Here is a 22,442-nt window from a genome sequence, read left to right as displayed (position 1 = left end):
TGATGTCTTTTGTCAATTTTACAAAACAAACGTGAATGTACACTGACTAAAAGTTATATTGTCATCATTTAGGGGGGTAATAGTAAGACATCAGAGCAAATGGACATGCACCAGAAGCCACAAAACATCGTAAAAAATGAACATTGTCCACTTTTCACATAACTTTACAAAGAATGACCAATGTAAAATAACCTAAGAAGACTTGTATCTAGAAACAACAATCATATTGACCTATATCTCTATACAAATTAAAAGGTCATCAACTTGCGTCTACTATCTACAACAAAACAGTGGATGATCTACTGAAATCTCACCCGAGAAATCACTTTTACTGAAGTAGGTTTAATGAGGTAGAATTCTAGTGTAACAAAGTCAAACAAAAGGATGTCGGTCTTTGAAAAGCATGACATTTGCCATCTCTAACACCTCACTCCCCTGAGCTGCCTGTCCCAAAAATAACCTCAGCTGTCGGGCTCCGTCTGCACTATGTCCATTTGTAGAAGAGATTTGACCTGCTGTGTGATACATATATGTTTTTGTCAATGGCATTTTTTCTAAACCTAAGAATTTAGTTTCAAAGAGCAGCAAACGTTACCGCCTGTGTGGATCTCTCTCTGCGAGACAAAAAAATAAATCGTTTTCATAATTAAATATAGTTAAAATTTAAACTGAGCAACAAAATAACAAAGCAACGTAATAACCCGAAACTTGTTGAATTTGCGACATATTGAATAAAATAACATAGAAACATTGAAAAGGCGAGAGAAAAGTATATTGTAAGTTTGGCGTTATTTTATGACGATTAAAAACATCGCCTCTTACCTTTGCCGCTTCAGAGCTACTTATATAAACCGGTGCAGATGTTCATAAATATCCGATGTTGGCATGTAAAGATATTCCCGTGAAAACAGGTAAATTCCGTGAACTGTAGAGGGGGAGGACAGTGTGTTTTATCCCCCAGTGTCTTTCCTTTCTGTGTGACGCTCCTGTATCGGTCCAACCTCCCGTTGAAAATAGATCCGTCACTTACCGGAGCAAATGTCGGACTGAGGTGAAGCGACAAGACAGTTATTGTTGAACAGCCGCTTCATCTCAACCTTTTAGGCGGTTGAGACTCTTAAGGTTTCTACAAATATGACTTAATGGCGCATTATTACATTCTGTGGACTCAGTGTTTCCCAGTACTTCCGACTAATGCAATAACCAAAAGCATGATTATAAATTACATAAATATGACAAGCCATTTTTTTATTTGTTATTTAATAACAAAACATAGACAAACATACTGTATATGCTCTTAACAAAATGCTGACATAAGTTTGGGTTTGTTGCATTTCACCAAAAGGATTGACATCCTTTTTGTTTTACGGACATATTTGAGCAATCCTGCAAATTGCAGTGAATTTAAGGTTTAATACGCCTTAGCGCAGTAGGAAAAATATTAAAACGAACTAATTTCACTAAAATGAAACTCCCTCGCAAACTTGATGTGCTGGTTAAGTTATTCCTCTCCTGATTGTCTCATATTTTCCTGAATGACCAGCGGGTCTTTCCCGTTATCTGTTCCAGTGTGCCTGTTGATTGACAGCAGCAGATCGGCCAGGCTCACATTTAAAACTGTCTGAAACTCAAGCAGTGGGATCAGTCGAGCTCTTTGGTGGGAGGGATAATTTTGAGCTCGGATCTGTGCTGCTTTAGTTTGCAAATGTGCAACTTTCACGATCCTGCCTGGTTGTAATGTGACAGTGCTGGTGATACTTAAAACATAAAATGTCTGGATGTGCAAATTGTCCATGTTTTACTCTATTAGAAGAACTAGTTTAAATCTTAACTACTATAAGTGTTCCCTGTATGGCAACGTATACACTGCTACCACTTTGAGATACATAGAGTTCACCGTGGCCAAAGGTAGTGTATGTGTGTGTGTATATATATATATATATATATATATATATATATATATATATATATACACACACACACACACACACACACACACACACACACACACACACACACACACTATAAATACAAAATACTGATCAGATCAAGTTGTTTCTAAACATATAAAGTGAGAAAGTTTGCTAATATTAACTTGAAGCTAAATATACTGTATTCTAGCAGGGAGATATAGGGACATTTTTCAGTTTACTTCATCCAGACCGATCAAACCTTGATACATGTGCCAAACACTTTTGTCTTGATTTTCTCAAATACATTTAAAATAATGCATTTGAGAAAAAGCATTCATTTACAAGAATTTATTCCTCAAATGGATTAATACAGCATGTATTGGGTATAAAGAACGAGTTATTATGTCACTGAGCATAATTAAACTCATACTAAATTATTAATGGAGAAAAATTGTGGCTGGAAAATGTTGGCCCTCTACTGGCCAGGCAAACAAATTACATGCCTTTTTATTTTCCTTCCAGAATAATGTGCAGCCAAACACTTGAGTAAACATCTTATCATAAAACGTTTCTTTGACCAGTAACATTTGCTTGGATGTTATAAGTTTAAAATCAGCCATGTTAATAAAATATTTCATATTTACAAAATATATATTTGAATATATTATTGTTCTATAGGTACTTCATCCAAAATGATTCTTGAAATACTCTTTAATGTCCTTCATTGTAAAAATCCCTTTTTTTACAAATATATTTGGCAAGGAACAGTTTGAATAAAGCAGCATATACTTGCATAATAAAAACATATTGCTAAATGAAAAAGTAATTTGAGACTGCATTAGTGTATCAAAAACTTCAGTAAATCGCAGTGTACTGTCAAGATTTCTCAGTCTCAAGATTGAATGCACCCATAACTACAAAACAGGCCAATATTTTCTCATTATAGGTTTGAAGATTCAAGCTTCTTTGAGTTTGGTGAGCTCCCATTGGCCACCTCCGTGCAGTCGCAGCATGACATCATGATGCTGTTTAAAGAACACAAAAAGATTTCTAAGACAGGCCATACAATAATGTTTGCCGTGTTATTTTAGTGAATGTGAAAAGGTCGCAGATCATCACCTTTTCCAGAGTGCTACGGTGACCCAGACTGATGAGGGTCATTCCCAGCTGTTTACAGGCCTTATAGAGCTGACCCTCGGCCTCCTCCGTCAGAGCGCTAGTGGCCTCATCCAGTACTGAAACAATCCACATGCCTTACTCATGAACGGGATCATTGGACCCATTACAGTAATTAAAAGCTACAGGACATTTGATGAAACTACGCGGGAACTGACCTGCATATTTGGGCTGCAGGTAAAACAGTCTAGCAAAACAAAGCCTCTGCATTTCTCCCGGCGATAAAACATCATACCTGTGAAAAACAAGGGCATTCCACTTTTGTGTGCTTTAAAAGGAAAATATAGAAATTTCTGGGTCTCTGGATATTACTACTCATTTCTCACCAGTTCCAATCTACTTTTGTATCCAATCCTCCTATTCTGGTCAGAAGATTCGACTGACATACAAAAAACAAAAAGACATGCTGCTTATAAACAATATTTTAAAATCAACAATAGCATGTATTACAGTATAATTTCAGTCTTACCAAACCAACAAGTTCCAGGTATTTTAGTATTCGTTCATCATCTATAGATCCTAAAAGAAGAATTTATATTAGTTTAAAGTTTGAAAAGTCATCAAAATCTACGTTTACGTCACCAGAAGTGTGTTTTTTAATTAGCACAACGTTTTTTGCATTTTTGCAAGTTTGCACTGGCCAAAAAAAAGTTTATTTTTATAATAATTGAGTATAACTGAGCTACATTAATATATTAGTTAAAGTGCCCTATTATGGGTTTTTGAAAATGAGTCTGAATGAAATAGCAAATTCATTTTTTTGCCAATATTTGCTATTTTCGCAAACACTGCTAATGAAATCAACCAATCACCGGAGGGGTTTGGAAGAATTGATCATTTTTTGATCTTGCGTGAATGCCAACCTATTGTTTGGGACTCCCAAAACATATTTATTTGAAACAAAGTTGACAAATATGAACAAATATGAAACCTTTGTAACCCATAATAGGGGCACTTTAAATAATGCATATCATTACATTCTTTGAATTAGGTTCATCTGTACCTGAGGATGGATATATATCCTTTAATGGATAGATAACCTAAAGGGAAAACCAGTAAATCGGTGTTTAAACATATGTACAATTTTTGTTCACAATAATAGAAATTAATTTTTACAAATAAAACTTTATTATATGTAGAGTAGCACATAATTTGTGATGGTTTTCTTTTTCTGACCTGCTCTCTGAGAGTGCCATCAGTAAGATATGCTCTCTGTGGCAGGAAAAGCACACCCCTCGGTCCAAAACATGTGGTCATCTCCACAGAACCTGAGCAACAGGATAGCACTATGCTTTAACAAATTAAATGCTTTTTCTGCCTCTGATCATTTTATCGTCAGTCATCTCTGAGATTACCATTGCATGGTTCCCACAAATCGTTGAGGACCCGGAGCAGTGAGGTCTTCCCCTGTTCCCGTGTTTCCAACCACGAGCATGTGCGTTCCTTGACTGATCTTAAGGGTCAGATCTTTCACAAGCAGCTCTTCTGAGACGGGTGATTTATAAGAGAGACGATCCAGCACAAACGCCGTGTCTGCTGGGACATTGTGAAGCTCCTGACCACTGATACGAGATTTATTATTTTTACAAATATTACCAACAATGATAATTGTAATAATAAAGCTTTATCACGTCATTCTTTACTGTGCATCGGGTGTTTGAAGTAAACATTAACAAAAATGTATATATATATTTTTGCAGTCAATACAGCATCAACTGATACAGATACAAGTCCTGCACAGTGGCCAGAGGGATTTTGAGCCATTCTTTTTGCAGAATAGTGGCCAGGCCACTACGTGATGCTGGTGGAGGAAAACGTTTCCTGACTCGCTCCTCCAAAACACCCCAAAGTGGCTCAATAATATTTAGATCTGGTGACTGTGCAGGCCATGAGAGATGTTCAACTTCACTTTCATGTTCTTCAAACCACTCTGTCACCAGTCTTGCTGTGTGTTTTGTGCATTATCATTCTGATACAATGTTTGAACCATTGGATGCACATGTTCCTTCAGAATGGTTCTTGGCAGTGAGTATTGGGTCTAGGGAATGCCATGATATTGCAGCCCAAACCATCACTGATCCACCCCCATGCTTCTTCACTCTGGGCATGCAACAGTCTGGGTGGTACGCTTCTTTGAGGCATCTCCACACAGTAACTCTCCCGGACGTGGGAAAGACTGTGAAGGTGGACTCCTCAGAGAACAACATTTGTTTCACATTGCCCACAGCCTATTTCCATTTTCGCTGCCGGCACCAACGCTTGGCATTGGCATGAGTGACCAAAGCTTTGGCTATAGCAGCCCGGCCATGTATACTGACCCGTGAAGCTCCCGACAGACGAGTTTTGGAGTTGAGGTACACCTTTAATTCTTCAGTGATTTGGTCAGCTGTGATATTGTTTGTTGGTGCTCGCATTTGAAATTAATTTCAGTTACTTTTAAGTTACCTGTAAGGTTCATCCTTTGAAAGTGGTTCATACTGATCCTGGTCACACTGTTTCTTGTCAATGTCTGCCATTACTTCCTGCAGTTCTCCAATCCTGGAACCAAAAGAAAGAGAAAGCACTATTTTTAGAATAACCAACAAACAATCATAATAACACTGATGATCAATAAAATATGTGCTTTTAGTGCACCTCACCGATGCGTGTATCCAGCAACATCAGACACAGTGGTCGAGAGATCTATGAGCTGGGTGAAGCAGTTTATCAAATATATGCAGACGAAAGCATTCTGAAAGAGACATGTGATTAACATCTCATTGTGAACAACAGAGACTCACTCAAAAGCAGAAGCACTTGTGTTTCCACCACACTGAATACATTTCAAATAACTAACCTTGCTGACAAGAGCACTCAGTTCTCCAGGTGTCAGGCCGTCATAATCCCCAGCAAAAATGGGGATCGCAATCACTATATAGCTGAGGATACTGCCCAGGTAGTCAAAGGTGTTTACTCCAACTGGAATTAAATTTGTAGTGAACAGAACAGAATAGGACAGTTTTGATAAAGCAGCTTAAAGCTTATTCAATCACTCCAAAATGAAAATTCTGTAAATAATTAATCACCCTCAAGTCGCTCCAAACCTTCGTTCATCTTCGAACACAAACAAAGATATTTTGATGAAATCTGAGAGATATCTGACCCTCCATAGACAGCAACACAACTGAAATGATCCAGATCCAGAAACATAGTAAACACATCAGTAAAACCGTCCATGTTTTAAGAGAATTTTTTTTTTTTTTTTTTAGAGTAAACAAAAATAACAATTTACTCAACCATTCTTTTCCCCTGAGTTCGCGTCTTTCATCATTTTGGAGATGCGAGCGCACAATATTAATAAGCATTGTTTACGCTTACAGGATAGCATGCAAATGCGTTGTAATACTGGAGGAGATTGATTCAGTTTATGTTATTTTTGTTTTCTTGAGCAAAACAAAACTGAAGTTGAGACACTTATGTCACATGGACAGTTTTACAGATGTATTTAGTAACATTACGTTTCTGGACATGGATCATTTCAGTTGTGTTGCTCTCTAAGGAGAGTCAGATTGCTCTCTGATTTCATCAATAATATCTTCATTTGTGTTTTGAAGATGAGCAATGATCTTATGGGTTTGGAACAACATGAGGTGAGTAATTAATAAAGTTCAACTTGAAATCAAATTTGACTATTTTTATTACTTATAAAATACTGCATTGTTCTTTTGAGGCTATTTCACTCAGATATACAGTATATCACAATAGGGAAGAAAAGACTATAGCAGTTTGTTTTTAATGCCAACTTTAGATGCGTGAAATGAGCTTTTCCTCTGCGACTGTATATTTCCAGTGAACGTGGTGAGACGTTTTTATTGATTTCATAACAAATGTATATATCCCCAATGCCGATTTAATTCAGCAGTCCTTACTGTAAAGCCGTAGCTCTTTGTTCATCAAGTTTCTCTGAGTGGATAAGAGCATCTGCAGCCTTCTGTCAGTCCGAATGTGTTCCACCTTACCTGCCCTGAGCAAAAACACAACAAATGATCTCCTGCTCTGCAATCACATAAAAACTCAAATCTGAAAGTGTATACTAACCTGTAGAAAGCAGCAGACTCTGCATTCACTCTAATTTGCATGTGTTTAAACCTTAAAGGACACGGAAATCGGAAGTTAACTCCTAAAATAGATCATTGTCTTATTTCAACAGCAGCCATAAACGTGCGTTTGCTTGCATCTCTGAATGTAATATATTTTTCTCATTTTATATAGATCTACCTAAAGTCTCCCTCCAGCTTTTCCTGCTCAACCAGCATGGACACGATGGGTCCTATCAATATCTTGTTGATGATGGTTCCAACCACAAAGTAGCCAAAGATGCTTACAAATCCAATCCAGCCAGCGCTGCAGTGCCAAAAGGTAAAAAAAAAAAGAAATAAGTTATTTTACCAATTCTTTGAGTGCAAAATTAGTAATGCAAACAGAAAGAATATTTCGCTGGCATTTATTGCATGGAATGCTTCATCCGTTTAGATTCTGTGAATACAAACACACACACACACACACACACACACACACACACAGCATCTCTGACCTGTTGAAGCACTGATAGGTGTAGTAGGTCACAGTAAACGGCGAAATTAGAAGTCGACTCGCCATAGTGCTCATCTGCTTACATAGCCTCTCCACGTCCTGACTGATGCGCTGGTCTCTGGATGTGACACAAAAACAAAATAAACCATTGAAAGGGCAGATTTAAGTCTTTTTAAGTAATGAAATGTAATGTCGTGCGAATACATTACGGGTTGTCGATGTCTTTGCACAGTATGTTGAGGGTGTAATAAACGCGTCCCTTGAAGTATGTGCTATGGAGTTCTTCAGTCAAAGACTTTCTCCAGCTGACATACAGCAGACTGGAGATGTACTGGTCCAGACTTTTCAGCTAAGGAACAGATTTATTAAGGAATAGTGAGTATTTAGACACATTTATCCAAATCTATATATAGTATTTGTATTACAAGCGTATAACCCTGTTATATTGCATATCAAATACTGGTTGATTTACGGAATGCGATTACATACGATTATGATGTTTGTGAGCTAGATATTTTATAGTTTTTACCTACAGTGTAAAATTTGTAACATAATAGGTTTACCACTACATGCAGTACTTTATTAGCAGATGCTGTTGCCTAAAGCAACGTTCAGAAAACCATACAAATGACAGATCGTAAAAACTCACCGTTGAATTAATCAGAATAAGCATAACCGCAAACAGCACTAGATTTTTGAACTTCCCATAGTTCTTCTCAGACAGAACCTCATAGAACTGACTCGGAACAAGACCCACTTGATAAATCACAAGCTGAACTGAAATAAAAGAAAAAACATTGAACGAACAGGGAAACAAGCTCTCATAAGTCCAGATGTTAAAAGCTTAATACCGAAAAAGCGTGACTGCTAGAAGCGTCAGGAACATTCGGACACTTTGGTTGGACCAGGATGGGAAAAGGATCTTCAGAATTTTACAAAATCTTTGGACAAACCTCCAGTCTAGCTTTGGTCTTGAGGAAAAACACATACACGCAACTTTGGTGAATACAATTAGTGGCAGTGGTTTAAAAGTTCAGTTAAAATATAGGGTTTAAAATGTCATCAAGACAAAAAAAAACCCAGCTTGATTTTTGTTTTCTATTACATAAATGGAGGTGTCAGTTCATGTCTTACCTTTTCACACTGCTGTTCTTTATTGGTGGCATGGTGAACGTTTGCTAAAGGTATTAAGAGACCTTCTGACTGTCAAATCTTACTTTTTTTGCTGATTTCAAGCTTTTCGAGAAGTTTATTGAATGGGCTTTGAGTTCAAAGTCTAAGATAGCATATGGCAACGTCTTGAACATTATGCAGTTAATTCTTACAAGCACTAGTAGTCGTAAACATAAAAACCTGAAGTTTAGTTGTACGTTACATTATGTTAATTTATTATCGATCAAATAATTAACGACCCAATGATAATGATTTTTATTTTATTTTTTTGGTGCCGCGTTAATAAATGAATATATGAGACGTTGCTTCAATTTCTACGTTATTTCTACACATTACTTTATTTCCTATCACATGGTCAGTGTCACATGTACACAAACACTTCTTCGTTTCCGTTTGGACGCGCATGCGCTGTCTTGTACTCCGCTGCCACCTGCTGGACAGGAAGGTGTATGACAGGACTGCTTGATTTTATCCACCCAATAAAACATTAATGCACACATAAATCCCATCTGCAACACATCAAGTCTCTCTATACGTTAACATATTAATGTCAACAGAACTAAACATGTTTATAGCGTGTGTTAATTGTGGTTTAGCCTACTGCATTACAGCTGATCTTTTATAATGCATGAATGTAAGAAAACCTTCAATGTTATAATTTATCAGTAGGCCTATGTAGAAATAATTATAAACGTTCAACAATGTTAACAGATACTTTAAAAGTATGTTCGTTGTTCATGTTAGTTCATTTCCATGTTGTTTGCATAAATAATGCATAAGTCGGAGATAACTAGTGAAAATGTCTGCATTTTAGATTCGATTTAATTGATTAAAATGCACATTATAATATCAGCCTAACAACTTAATTAAATTGAGTGAAAGAATGAATAATTGAATAGAATAGAGAAAAAATGTGTGTATATATATATATATATATATATATATATGTAAATCAATTTATTTACAATATTTCAGTCCTTAAAATGGGACCTACTGTTTTGAAACTGATCTTCAGACCTTACCTTCAGTTCGCCAAAGTTTTATGTGTAATTGCGCCTATTATCTGATTTGTTTGATGTTGTATTTAACAAAACACTTTACAGTAAGTTAACGAAACACATAATTCTGCGCTATAATGTAATTTAATGCGGTAATGGGTCAGGTGCTGTAATACCACAAACACACGCGTTTTTGTGTAGTTGCGGGAGCCTAGACAGATTATTGATCCAGAAATTCAGTTTTATTTTCATAGACTAAATGCCAAAGAACATAACAGGATTTGAGAATAAATCCTATGAGCACAAAAATGTTCCACTGCAAGCGATTATTTACAACAATGAAAAACATTCCTTTTTTCATCAAAAGGGCCAACGAACACCAGTGCAAATTCAGAATCCAGATTTCATATCACGTCTCAGAGAAACCGATCAGGCAGACAATTTATATGATTTTGACTCACGATTTAAAGGTCTCAGAATGGGAAAGTTGAAATAAAAGCAGCCTGATGCTAAAAATAGGCACTGTGAGATATGAACATATATTAACATAAACAAATATGTACCCACAGTAAAACACAATAAGCTTTCCACTTCCACGCCATGCATATATACCACATGGCTAAATAAATAATATACTGATTGTTCAAACAATAAATCATAACGTGTCTTACTGAAATGTGTTTTTTTTTTTAAGAATTGACATGTACGCCTCTAGTCTGTACAAATACAATAACAACGCGCTACTCAGAAGTATGGCGACAATATCTAACAAGCAGACATGGTGTGATATATATTAAATAGCGGATATCTACTCTACGGTGCACACAGAATCATGAGTTTTGTAAAAACGTGAATATTCCTTTGTCAACCCACTTCAACTTTGATCGGCAGTGTTTCCACTGAAATACAAAGTAATGCGATGGACGCTGCATCGATTTGTCCTCCCCCCAACCCCTCACCCCCGAAAAACTATGCGTGCCGTGGTCTAAACGTTTATGATAAAAAAAGGATTGAACGTGAGCAGCTGAATGTCAACACATCGCAGCGCATCAAATACGTAAAAATTCGATGATTATATCAGTTTAAAACTGTTAGGTATGAAAGAAACAAAGCGCTCTTGTCCAGACCAGTAAAAAATAATAATCTGTACACCTCATCACCTCCTGTTCAAAAAGCTGGGGGGCGTTTACATAGGAGAGTCTCCTCATTTATTTGATTCATTTAGCTTCATTGACTTCCCATCCCGACAGGTTTTCCACTTTATCCGCGCCTATATAGTTATTTTTGTTAAATGGTAAACAGGCTGGCAGTATGATCAGGGGTACAGGCCGTCCGCTAAAGGTTCGGCCACTTCTCCTTCCATTTCAGTCCATGTGCCTTCTCTCTGGGCTGTAAATAAATGGTGGATGACTTATACGCCTCTGCAAGAGATATTTGCAGAGTTATTCACGTAACCTTTCATTTAATACTTCAGAATACTTCTTGTACGTGCATTAGTTTAATCTTAGGCAACCTAGTCAAAACCCTATCCACTGGATATATATTTCAGAGCTTCTTATTTTGTCACGTGTTTCAAATCAAAAGATTTAGCGACGATGAAGCGCGTTTTTGGCACTACTATCAGTTTTGATAGTAGTGCACAAATGCACGCAATTTGAACCCGTCTGTGATTGGTCGCCAAAAAGATAGCCCCGCCCCAACTCACGCCATTGGCTGAGCCAGTTTTGAAAAGTTTAATCAAACACCTTTTTTGGGGATATCAACCTTAAAATGACTTCCCGTCAACTCTGAAAATTAAACTGATACTAAAGAACAGAGCTAACTGCGATACTAACAAATACTAAAAAATACTAAAAAAATACCCACTTCATCTTTAAATTACGCTTGATTCGTATATAAGGGCATTAAATAATTTGCTTTGATTTAACTTGGTATGGTAACTTAAATGCAAAATTAATTCATACTAAAATAAGAAAACAATTATTAAAAAAATATTTATTTGAATTAAATAAATAAATTATTAATTAAAAATGAAATAACTTTGCAAGTACACATACATTTCATAGACTGATTAAACAATATTTTTATCCACTAACCTAAAAGAAAACCTGTTTGCATTGGTATACTTTCAGATAAACATATTTTATTATTTAAAAATATAAATTTTTCTTCATGTCAAAAAATTCAGGTATTACTATCCAGGTGGATAGTCCATATTTGTAGCAAGTACACACACTCCATATACCTATTACATACATTACTATCTATCTATCTATCTATCTATCTATCTATCTATCTCATCTCATGTAAGTGTAAGATGTGTTTACCATGCTCCAGTTGTAGCCTCCCACCAAGTAAATACTGTCATCAAGAACTCGCATCCAGGCCCGCTGCGTCCCTCTAGGATGGGGCGCTTGCAGGATGCTCCACTGATCTGCTTTAGGATCGTGAGCATCTGGACCAGCATCACATCCAGATGAGAGAATCCTGAAAACGCACAGACAAAGAGAGATCAGAGGAAAGCCCAAGCGCATATGATAAAACCCTTACTCTGTGGCGAGCGTATAAGTGTTACTTGGAATCGAATCACAAAAGAAAGTGTATTGATTACTGTTGCGTTCACAGTAAGCGCCTCCCTTTGGGTCACGTGCAATAGAAATTACCCTTTTAAGTGGTTTCCCACAATAGCGTGAGAGCGGTCGTTCATGCTCGCTTTAGAGTGTATGGCTCGGCTGTGTTCATGTCCTGCTCCGAGCCCACCACGTCCATCACGGGTCGTAGCAGTACAGCCAAGACACGTACTCACCATTGTGAACGCCACCTGAAGCAGAACATACACAATAGCAGTTTCAGGCGAGGGCACAGATTCGCAAAGAGAGATTTGCATAAAATGAAGTCGATGCCGAATCTAAAACCGATGGGATATTATTTTCTCAAGCTTTCGCTCTGTGTTGAGAAAACGAATTTGTTGCTCCTGGGTCAAAAATAATCAGCTGTAAAAATGATTGTAAATCTTGCATGTGGAATATCAGTTCTAAAACTTTTTGTCAACTGTTTATTTATGTTATTAACTGATCATAGGCTGCATTGATCTGAGCTTATGCACCTTGTAACATCATTTACTCAAAAACTGATGTCAATAAGTTAAGATCGGTCAGTTACAAAAGGAGATATAAAACTAGTGCTAACAGAAAGAAAACAAGTTGCTAAAAATATTGAATCCATTATTTGAATAGCATAATTAGTGCTGTCCAACGATTAATTGCTTAAATAATGTCTACTGTGTATATTTAATATTTATATATAAATACACATACATGCAATATATATTTGCATGTATTTACATGTATATATTCATATAATTTATACTTCATACGAATACATTTAATATACATTAAATACATGCATGCATGCGTGTATTTTTATATATACTTAACATACACAACACACACATATATTATGCAACAAAAGCTTTTTAAACATTCGTGGTTAATCGCTTGACAGCGCTAGCAGTAGTATAACAAGTCATTTTTTTGTAGGCCAGCTATGTAACAACTAATGCGAAAAAAAATAAATAATTAAATAAAAGTTGGGAAGCAGATTTAATGCGTAGAACAAAGTCAGTGGGTTTTAATGCTGAGTGCAATAACATTAAGTAGCTTTTGGGAAAAATAATATCCTCTCCGAGTACGCATTCCTGGTCTTATTTACATATTTTTTATATTCTAACATTGCATTAAAGATATCGTCTTATTTATCATTTGCTTGTTAATCAAAGCACACCGCCTAGTGAACAATTCCAAAGAAAAGTGAAACAACAAATGGACAAATTCAAACACTGTCCAACTTTTTTACTTAGAAATACTAACATGCTGTTTCACTCATCAACGCTAAAGTGGTTTTTCAAACGATTTCCTGTGCTGAATTCAAGATGTATATCGCGAAGCGCAGCTGTTCGAAATGTCTTGTAAGGGCACCTGTTAGCAACGTCTCAGACACTTTGATTAATTCACTGTCGGTGTGAGGTGCATCAAACCTGAGATGTATATTTTCCCATTGTGCACGGCGCTGCGCATGCAGCCAGCGTTAGGGAAGAGACTAAACGTAGCTCCATTCGTTTGTCTCTGCTATAGGTTTCAACGCTAGACAGATAACCTGTCTCTGCTCTTCCCCAACAACATACAAGTGTTTATCCAGGCAGCAAGCGAAGAAACTCGCTTCTCCTGAACAAAGACAAGATGAAAAGATCGGCTCTTAAAATCAGTCAACGAGAGACTGCTTACAGCTTAATATCCCCGCCGCAGCCAAGAGCGAAATTCATCAATGGAGGCTTATGAAATAATTATAGCCATAAAGAGGAAGAGCTCTATTATTTTATGAATAATGTCGCTTTCAGAAGGCATCATACCTCCTGCATGGCTGTGTAGTTGGATCCAGCTGTTGAATCTCGATCAGACCGACTTACAAAGTTAGTGTGCTGTGTTTGCCTGTGAAGATGATACACGATAAGTTTTGTTCCACGCTACATAAACATTGTTTAAAAGATAAAATGCTAAATACTATATGAAATCAATGCCAGAGTATAACATTAGTCTTCATCATATTGGCTTTCTGTCTTTTACCATTAGGTTCCAATTGGTCTTCCACCCAAGCAGGAAGTTCTCCACCTCGACCACACAGTGATGGGCGCTGTTATACACTACTGTAACACAGAGACCAAAACCGAAGGAGTCTAGTGTTTAGAAATCACTCCAAATGGCCAAAGCAATAATATTTGTATTTTTAGAGCATCAGCATCCATGAATCAACATTTACAGTAAATATGGTGTAACTGGTGCTCATCTGTGTATTATTTATATATATATAATATATATATATATATATATATATATATATGTGTGTGTCTGTGTGTTTTTAACATTAATTTCTATGAATTACAAAAAAATCCCCTGCAAACTATTCTTTACTTTGAGCTTCATATATATATATATATATATATATATATATATTTATATATATATATATATATATATATATAGGTATATACACAGAGAATTAAACGAGTCACACAAATAATATTTGCTCATATTAATATTTCCGGTTTATGAGTTGTTGATATGCAGGCTGCTTCCAGCAGTAGTCTTTCCTGTCTCCATCTTCTCTAATTCTCCTCCAGCTCCTGCAAAAGTGACCCCAGTTGAAATAGAGAAATGGTCATGAGGTGACAGTCATAATGAACATGATCATGTTCACCTCCATAAATCTCCGCTCCGCGGCAGCGTAAATCAGTCGTGACGCTAAGAGCCACCTGTCTGCCTCGACCATTCATTTCACTGTCACATCTCCGCTGCCTGATGGATCGCCAGTTGCTGGTAAAATTAGACAGCCTTGAATCGCTTTTTCCGATTACCTCTTCTACCGTTAATCTAACCGAGTCTGGATTTGACCGAGGCCTTTCCATTGAGAACGATGCGACTGAATCCCGCGTAGGGGAACCTCCTGACTGTCTCGCTGCATTACCTAAAAACCAGACTGATTGACAGAGATCTTACTGTCAGCGTAGAGAATGATTTGGCATCTCGGTGTCTGGAGCCACGCTGAGGCTTCTTGTGGCCTGCTGACATTTACCGCTGCAGACGTGGACACAATGCAAACAGACTCGCTGTTGGAGGGTGATTTGTTGCGTAGATGATTCAAATGATCAAGAGGTCACAGTCCAGGCGTTGTTATTGATCTTACAGCCTCATCTACACAGCTGCAGATGCATCATATTGCTTAAATGACTGATAAGAACCTGCACACTGCAAAGATTTATGATATTGACTTTTAAAGGCAATATATATCCGGAAATTCATCTCACAGACACAGACAAAACCTCACATGCTGGGTTAGAACTGTGATATAGTTATAGTTTATGACGGTGTATTGACTATTTTAAACCTGTCAGAGCTGTTTGTGTCATTATGTTTTTCGCTATATTTTTTAATCCAAAATAAAAAAGAATGATTTTTATTTTGGTTAAAGAAACTTTATGACAACAAGGTTTACTTTCTTAACATTAGGTAACTATATTGATTATTAAAAATACTTCTAAAGCATTATTAATCCTTATTAATAAAATTGTATATTTTAGTATTTAATGGACCTGAGCTAACATCAACTGACAATAAACATTAGAGTTTGTATACTTAACATTGTAGAATTATTAAATTATAACTGTCTTGCACATTGTTCATGTTAATAAGAAATAATATATATTAAAAAATAAACAGCAATATGAAACAATTTTAAATGTATGTAAACTCATATAAAACCATCTGAGAATATATTTTTAAAGATAAAACGATTTTTAAAAATATTGAAACTAAATAATAAAATATAAAAGTTTTTATTTCAGCTAGCTGCCAAGGTAGACATAAGTGTCTCTTTTAGTTTAATTACAACATTAAAATGAAAACAAAAAAAAATCTATATTTGTTTGTTTATAGATAATGACTAAAATGACAAAAACTTTATTCATTATTAAACTAAAATTATTAAAACTGTAACTAATATAAAAATAAATTAAGAAATATAGCTTAATAACACTGATTCATTGCAGTATCAATATTTATTCACTATAATGGTGATTATCAGACAGCTTTTAAATGATACTGCTTACAAATTGTGAATCTTTATTGAGACTAACAAAAAAGAAACAATTTGAATTGATGGAAAAGGTGCTTATCCCGAAATAATATAGACGTTATGTAATGCAGCAAAAAAGAAATCTTTTGAGTTTAATATGAAACATACAACACGTCTTAATATAAAGAAAATAAAAGATTTACAAATGCATTATGGCATAATCATGACGTGTGAAGTCGTTTGAGCGTAGTAGATCAGGCACTAGGTGGGCAGTCTCACCCACAGAGCAGAGTCACAGAAGCAGAGAGGTGCCAGTCATGAGAACCATCCTAAATAGTGCTGATGAAGGTTTAATCAGTCGTCGTTCTTTGCCTCTGCTCATTGCAAAGTTATGATTGAACAGCATTAACCTGCACACCCCAAACGACATCATGGGCTGCTGGTGTGTTCACAGGATGATTTGCAGTTTGGTCGCCTCCGCCTGGCCATGGGCCATTTAAGACTCGACACGCCTGAGGCAGAAATAAAGGACATTACACTATGACCTATGAGTGTGTTATATAGATCCAGATGTAATTCATTAATGAATGTTATGCGTGCTGCCAAACGCCATGCTATAGTTTCGAGCGTAAGGTGTCTTTGTGTAGGTCTCGCACTCTCGCGATGCAGTGATTGGCCGACTGAACGCACTTCAGCCATAAACAAAATGACTGCACGTCCGCTTATGTCCTTTGTTTGCCTCGGTAAGGAACAACAGACACCTATAGAATGGTTTTAATTAAATCATAACACACAGGCTCTTGGCTAGTTGCTGCACTACCGGTCAGAAGTTTTTTCAGAGAAGTCTCTATGCTCACCAAGGCTATACGTTTATTTGATCCAAATATAAAATCGCTTGACATTGTGAAATATAACACGTTAAATAACCGCCTATTCAATACATTTGTAATTTACAAAGCTGAATTTTCAGCATCATTACTCCTGTCTTCGTGTGTCCTTCGAAATCATTCTAATATGCTGATTTGCTGCTTAATTCATTAATTATTTCTGGTGCTTAATTATTAATAATGGTTCTAATTATTATCAATGCTGAAAACTGCCTAAAATGGAAATCTTTTCAACGTTAGAAATATCCTCATCGCTACTTAAGATCGTGCAATGGCGTTATGATGCAGAACTGTTTTCAACATTGATAATAATAAGAAACGTTTTTGAGCAGTAAATCATTTCTGAGGAATAATCTTATACCGCTATTGCATGGCAGATCATCACCATCAACGGTTAGCCTGATGCTAACAGTTAGCATCATAAGCAAGAGCCTCTTTTAAACTGATACATCACTGTATATAAACTAATTGTTTTGAGGAATACATGCATAGGAAAGAAAAATCACCCAAGAGATTGCCTCGATTGTTTCTCGTATACAGCAATGAAATTAAAAGAGCAAATGAGATCTGTCTCCAGCTTCTCGTGATGTTTCACATGAGAGATCTCTACAGCTTGAGAGATCTTAACAGTGTCTTCAACCAAAGCTCAGATTTGCTAAGACATCAAAGTCTGTCATCATAAATCTGAGATGTCAGTATGAACCTCAAACATAGTATGCTACAATATTAATTTAGTGGATAGCTGTTTAAAATGAAAATCCTGTCATTATTTACTCTCGTGTCTTTTGAACCGTGTGCATTTCTGTCTTCAGCAGAACATAAACAGTAAGATTTTTTAAGAACTCTGGGAACTAAACAACACCGGGACCTTCATTGTATAGACAATTTGAACATTTTCTTCATTTATGGACAGTTTTGAACGACATAAATAACGGAATTTAAATTTTGGTTTGAGTATCCTTTCATTACTTTTTTAGACAGAAATTAATAGCAAATGGCCACTTTGCTTTTCCTTTCCCGATCAAAGACAGAAATCTTCTGTGTTTCAGTTACGAACTCGCATGAACTGCAGGCCTAATTTCCGGCTCATTTGTGTCCATTTTATTTTTCGATGGTGTTAGAAGATATCCATAAAGTTGAGACTTAAATGCAAAACACTAAATTTATCCTCTCAAGTCCCTTGGAGTTACGTAAAGAGCTATTCTGTCAAAATCCCTTCCAAGATTACACTACCATGACATCCCTTTACGATTACGATGTCAATGACCGACACTTTTGATCTCCACTGTTGCGATTCAAACCTCAGTAAGAATTCATATTTTTAATTCCTCACGACAAACAACTGGCAGCATTATGACCGCCGCGCCTTCCTGCTGCTCAAAGCGGCTGACAAATGCACTTACGAGAACGCTGTCTTCTAATAAAGCAGTTCAATAAGAATACGTGTCATCTTTCTGATACGGAATTCCAGATCATTAGATTAAAATTAATCTTGCTCGCACGCTATGCAAAAAGACAGAGGCAAAAATAAAAACACACACGTTTAATCCAGGCAAGTATAGCTCCAGCAATGCGTGGAAGGCAGTCACGCCTCTGATTAAAAAGTTACATTAAAAGTGATAGATACATCATTACCTCCTGCGACTTCATAGGAAGTTTCTATCATTCGCTCTGCGACAGAGCACAACCCGACAGTTGTTGTGGTTCTTCCTGTGGGAAGAGAAAAGAGCACGCTAGCAAGGCACTCACTCTGTGGGCGATCTTCCATGTCTTTTCGTCATCGTAGTACTGAACCAGATTACTAGGGAGTGCGGTCGGGACCCGGGGCAGGCCTCCAACCAACAGGAGCATCCGCTTGTTCGAACGTAATCCTGGGTTACAGAGGACCGGGGAAACGGATTCATTAACAATTCTTGTCATTAGTCGCTATTAGTGCAGAGCAATTACATATTGAATGAGATGCCAATGACAAGGTAAAAGCGCAGGCAAACACAAGGAGGAGACAGCAAGCCGAGCAGGAAAACATGTGGAGAATATTAATGAACGACTCTTATCGCCTCGAATGAGTGGCAAAAAGAAAACTGTACATATTTAAGTAGTAGAATCAATGTTGATCGTGCGGAGCGGCGTACGCGCAATACTAATGCAGGATGTATTTTTAGGGCCCTTAGTTATTACGCTAACTAGTTTCGAAGTTCATAGTTTGAAATCAGAAATGAATATAATGTGTCAAACGACGGAATATTTTTACGTATCGCTTAAATGCTATCTTTTTAAAGCAGTTATTTTGACGTTTGCTGCGATTCAAGCCACTCTGAAAGCCTTCACAGGCGCTTTTGTTCTTATTCTATTGGCCAAAGTTGTGCATGCACTCTGTCAACAGTGGTTTAGAGGACCTTGCTCTAGGGCTGTGCAATAGAAATCATAGATTTAATAAGTGTTTTAAGTCTGATGTTCACATTTACAGTCCTCTCAGCTCTGTAAAACTGTGCTTGGGAAATAAATTAACAATTCCAGCCTTGAACATTGCAACTACTCAGTCTTCAACACTCAGGATTATCATTTTGACACCAATAGAGTCAGTCTCTGATTACATCTTTTCAAGTTTAGTTCATGGATGATGCTCAGCAAATGATATTAAACATCGCAGGTGAAGAGAGCTGATACACAATCAAAATAATAGCAATCAAACACCTATCAATCTAATTATCAGCAAATGCATGCTATAATATACATCAAGCTCCTTTGACTTTCTATATTATCTTAATTCCTGATTTCAGAATTGAAAAACTGACATTTAAAACAGAGTTCATCTTGTTGGAAACAATCTCTCTCTCTCTCTCAAACAACAACTGATTCCCAGTTTATTCCACGGTCACCTATTCCTGCTAATTATCCCAATCTCCACTGCACACACCTGCAGATGCAAGTTTGCAACAGTGCTGAAATTAATCAACTCTGAAACAGCACCATGGAGAATAGAACTGGGATCTCAGATAAGGCAAAGCGTGGAAACTGTGAACAAATACGATCAGATATTGCAACAAAAGATTGCTAATCTAATATACCCTCTACAAGTTAACTATGCTTCGCTCGTAAGAGGAACACATGAGATCTTTACCGGGCGACTGATCTGTTTACTGACACCTGTCGTAAGCCTGCTAATGATGATCACAAATTCGCGTGTTGTGTAGTGATTTACATTTACATACACGAGCAAAAGGATGAAAAAACAAACACACAAAAAGTGAAAATACAAGTACTTAATATTGTTGTTCTTCCTCATGTGAAGTTTTGTATTTTGCTGGTCTACAACAAAGTTTCATGGACACAACTCCCCTTATATATGTTAAAAATAGATTTTTTACCCCCAAAGATCTACGGAAGGTGTCGCCGATGTAGGAGACTAAGCAATTCGCTGGCTGTGTCTGTCTGCAGTGCTGTCTCCGGAAGGGCATCAGGTGGTAGTTCATGGCATCCAGGGAGCAGCCGGGCACACCGTCGCTCATAAAGTCCACCGACCGCACCCTCCACCAGCTCCTCGAGCAGGATGAGGGTGGCGCCGCGCGCGCTTCCATCAGGTCGGAGCTGCAGTGCAATTTGGTCTCCTGTCGGCCCAACCACAACACGGACACCTGAAAGAGCGCCAGCTCCGGACTCACGGCGAGTAGGCTACCCAGCACGGCACATCTCTCAAAGTTAAGAGGAGCACGCCCTCCACCAGGTACTCTTTTGTTACAGCTTCTTGGTCTCGTCCAGCCTGCGGGTAGAGCTGCGTATCTTGCAGACTCGTTTCAGTTCTGCACCGAGATCTGGTCGCGTTGAGGAACTGCACGCTGAGTTGCACCGGTGGGATGCTGAGGATCTGCCGACGGAGAGCAACCCCTCCACCGTGTCCAGGAGAGGGTCACGGCCGTGTAGAGGTACTCCAGCACCAGCCGCAGACCGATGGAGTGACAGCCCTGCAGCACCAGGTTGTTGATGGTGGAGCGGGCTGGGCAGGAGAGCCATCGCCGGGGGAGGAGGACGGTGCCGCTGCTGCCTTGGTCCTTCGCGCCAGCCCGCTCTTCCCCTGCTCAGCATGTGCGTGGAGAACAGGGACTGAAGTACCGCGAGTTAGGACGCCAGCACGTGCTTTGTGGCAGTGAACCGGCTGTCCCCTGCGCCGCAGGAGAGTCAAGACGCAGAAGAGCTGCTTCTCCACAGCAGGTTGAGACCGTGCAGCAGAGCGTCGCTGTGAGTCGGTCAAATCGTGGAGGTTCGGTCACCCGATCTGGACATGACTTCGGGCTGCGCACACTTCTGCGAGTAAACAATGCCATTGGCAATACATCGCCGAAACCATCAGTCGGTTTTATAAAAGGCATCTTCGGAAGGCATTCGGTCTATTCATTTGGCGCATGCATGCGAGTTGGATTCGTGCAGATATATGGTACTATATATTGTCGTGCGTGCATGGAAATGCATTAAGTTTGTAGCATTGCAAGCGCGTGCATTTCCCAAGCACACGCGTCCTCCTTGCGTACCCATCTATGTGTCTCGTGCATGCGTCATGAGCACGTCAAATCCGATGGTCGCCGCGGGCTGAAGCAACCACGCCGGCTTGTTGAAAGCGAAGCCCACGATTCAGCCTTACAAACTGCCTGGGCTATCTGCGATCCGGCCGCGTTGCACACACGCGCTCGCACACGCACTACGCACCTCATAAGACATAAATGCCATGCAATATCTCCCGATTTGCGATACAAAAGCAATTGGTTTGTCTCCGCAACATCGCATCATCACCACCGTAGATGTAGTGGTTGCGCATCGCTTGGTCGGCGACAACACAATGCGACTGCTCCAGTTCACCGCACGCGCGGCGTTTCGCCCAATCTTATGCAGAACAGCAGAAGAAACGGCAACTTCAGCCCGTGGCACATTTGCAGATACACAGTGCGCAATTCGTGCCGAATGCTAGTAGGTATCCAAACTACCTGACTTGGGCGAAAAGTAAAAGGTGGCCTTCCAGCGCACTTTTTTGTTCGGTCCTGTTGGAAAAGCTTTCTATGATCGATGGATCGGTGAACTTAACCATTGATCCCTCGCTCATTCAA

General features: G+C 38.2%; 3 protein-coding genes across 27 annotated transcripts in view; all 3 read right to left on the bottom strand.

Annotated features, from left to right (window-relative positions):
* Positions 1 to 1,094, bottom strand: part of obscnb (obscurin, cytoskeletal calmodulin and titin-interacting RhoGEF b) — a 52,139-nt gene extending 51,045 nt beyond the window's left edge. For 5 of the 25 annotated variants that reach the window (XM_043226247.1, XM_043226253.1, XM_043226255.1 and 2 more), the window contains exon 1: positions 823 to 1,094. The gene's annotated coding sequence lies outside the window, so the exon portion shown is untranslated. The remainder of the gene's footprint in view (positions 1 to 822) is intronic. The other 20 variants (XM_043226258.1, XM_043226251.1, XM_043226254.1 and 17 more) reach the window with 9 other exon arrangements.
* Positions 1,095 to 2,371: 1,277 nt separating this feature from the next.
* Positions 2,372 to 8,496, bottom strand: abcd4 (ATP-binding cassette, sub-family D (ALD), member 4). Its single transcript, XM_043226331.1, is given in 18 exon segments — positions 2,372 to 2,938; positions 3,033 to 3,148; positions 3,248 to 3,324; positions 3,416 to 3,468; positions 3,559 to 3,608; positions 4,093 to 4,129; positions 4,266 to 4,357; positions 4,445 to 4,496; positions 4,498 to 4,651; positions 5,535 to 5,627; positions 5,729 to 5,820; positions 5,926 to 6,047; positions 6,998 to 7,092; positions 7,167 to 7,217; positions 7,347 to 7,472; positions 7,663 to 7,779; positions 7,871 to 8,010; positions 8,311 to 8,496. Coding segments are annotated over 18 exon segments (1,560 nt in total). The 5' UTR covers positions 8,335 to 8,496; the 3' UTR covers positions 2,372 to 2,869.
* A 2,553-nt stretch (positions 8,497 to 11,049) lies between these two features.
* On the bottom strand, positions 11,050 to 21,627 carry klhl14 (kelch-like family member 14). Its single transcript, XM_043227046.1, is given in 26 exon segments — positions 11,050 to 11,168; positions 11,171 to 11,216; positions 11,219 to 11,251; positions 12,160 to 12,209; positions 12,212 to 12,242; positions 12,244 to 12,288; positions 12,291 to 12,321; positions 12,499 to 12,573; positions 12,575 to 12,653; positions 13,869 to 13,921; positions 13,923 to 13,958; positions 13,960 to 14,005; positions 14,008 to 14,055; positions 14,294 to 14,354; positions 14,455 to 14,531; positions 19,092 to 19,216; positions 20,761 to 21,043; positions 21,046 to 21,082; positions 21,085 to 21,143; positions 21,146 to 21,164; positions 21,167 to 21,216; positions 21,219 to 21,248; positions 21,251 to 21,419; positions 21,421 to 21,477; positions 21,479 to 21,546; positions 21,549 to 21,627. Coding segments are annotated over 26 exon segments (1,806 nt in total).
* Between the last annotated feature and the right edge of the window lie 815 nt (positions 21,628 to 22,442).

This window comes from Puntigrus tetrazona, chromosome 24 (genome assembly GCF_018831695.1).
Source record: "Puntigrus tetrazona isolate hp1 chromosome 24, ASM1883169v1, whole genome shotgun sequence".
NCBI lineage: Eukaryota > Metazoa > Chordata > Actinopteri > Cypriniformes > Cyprinidae > Puntigrus > Puntigrus tetrazona.
Note: the sequence above shows the minus strand (reverse complement) of the source record. Positions and strands in the feature narration are given on the sequence as shown.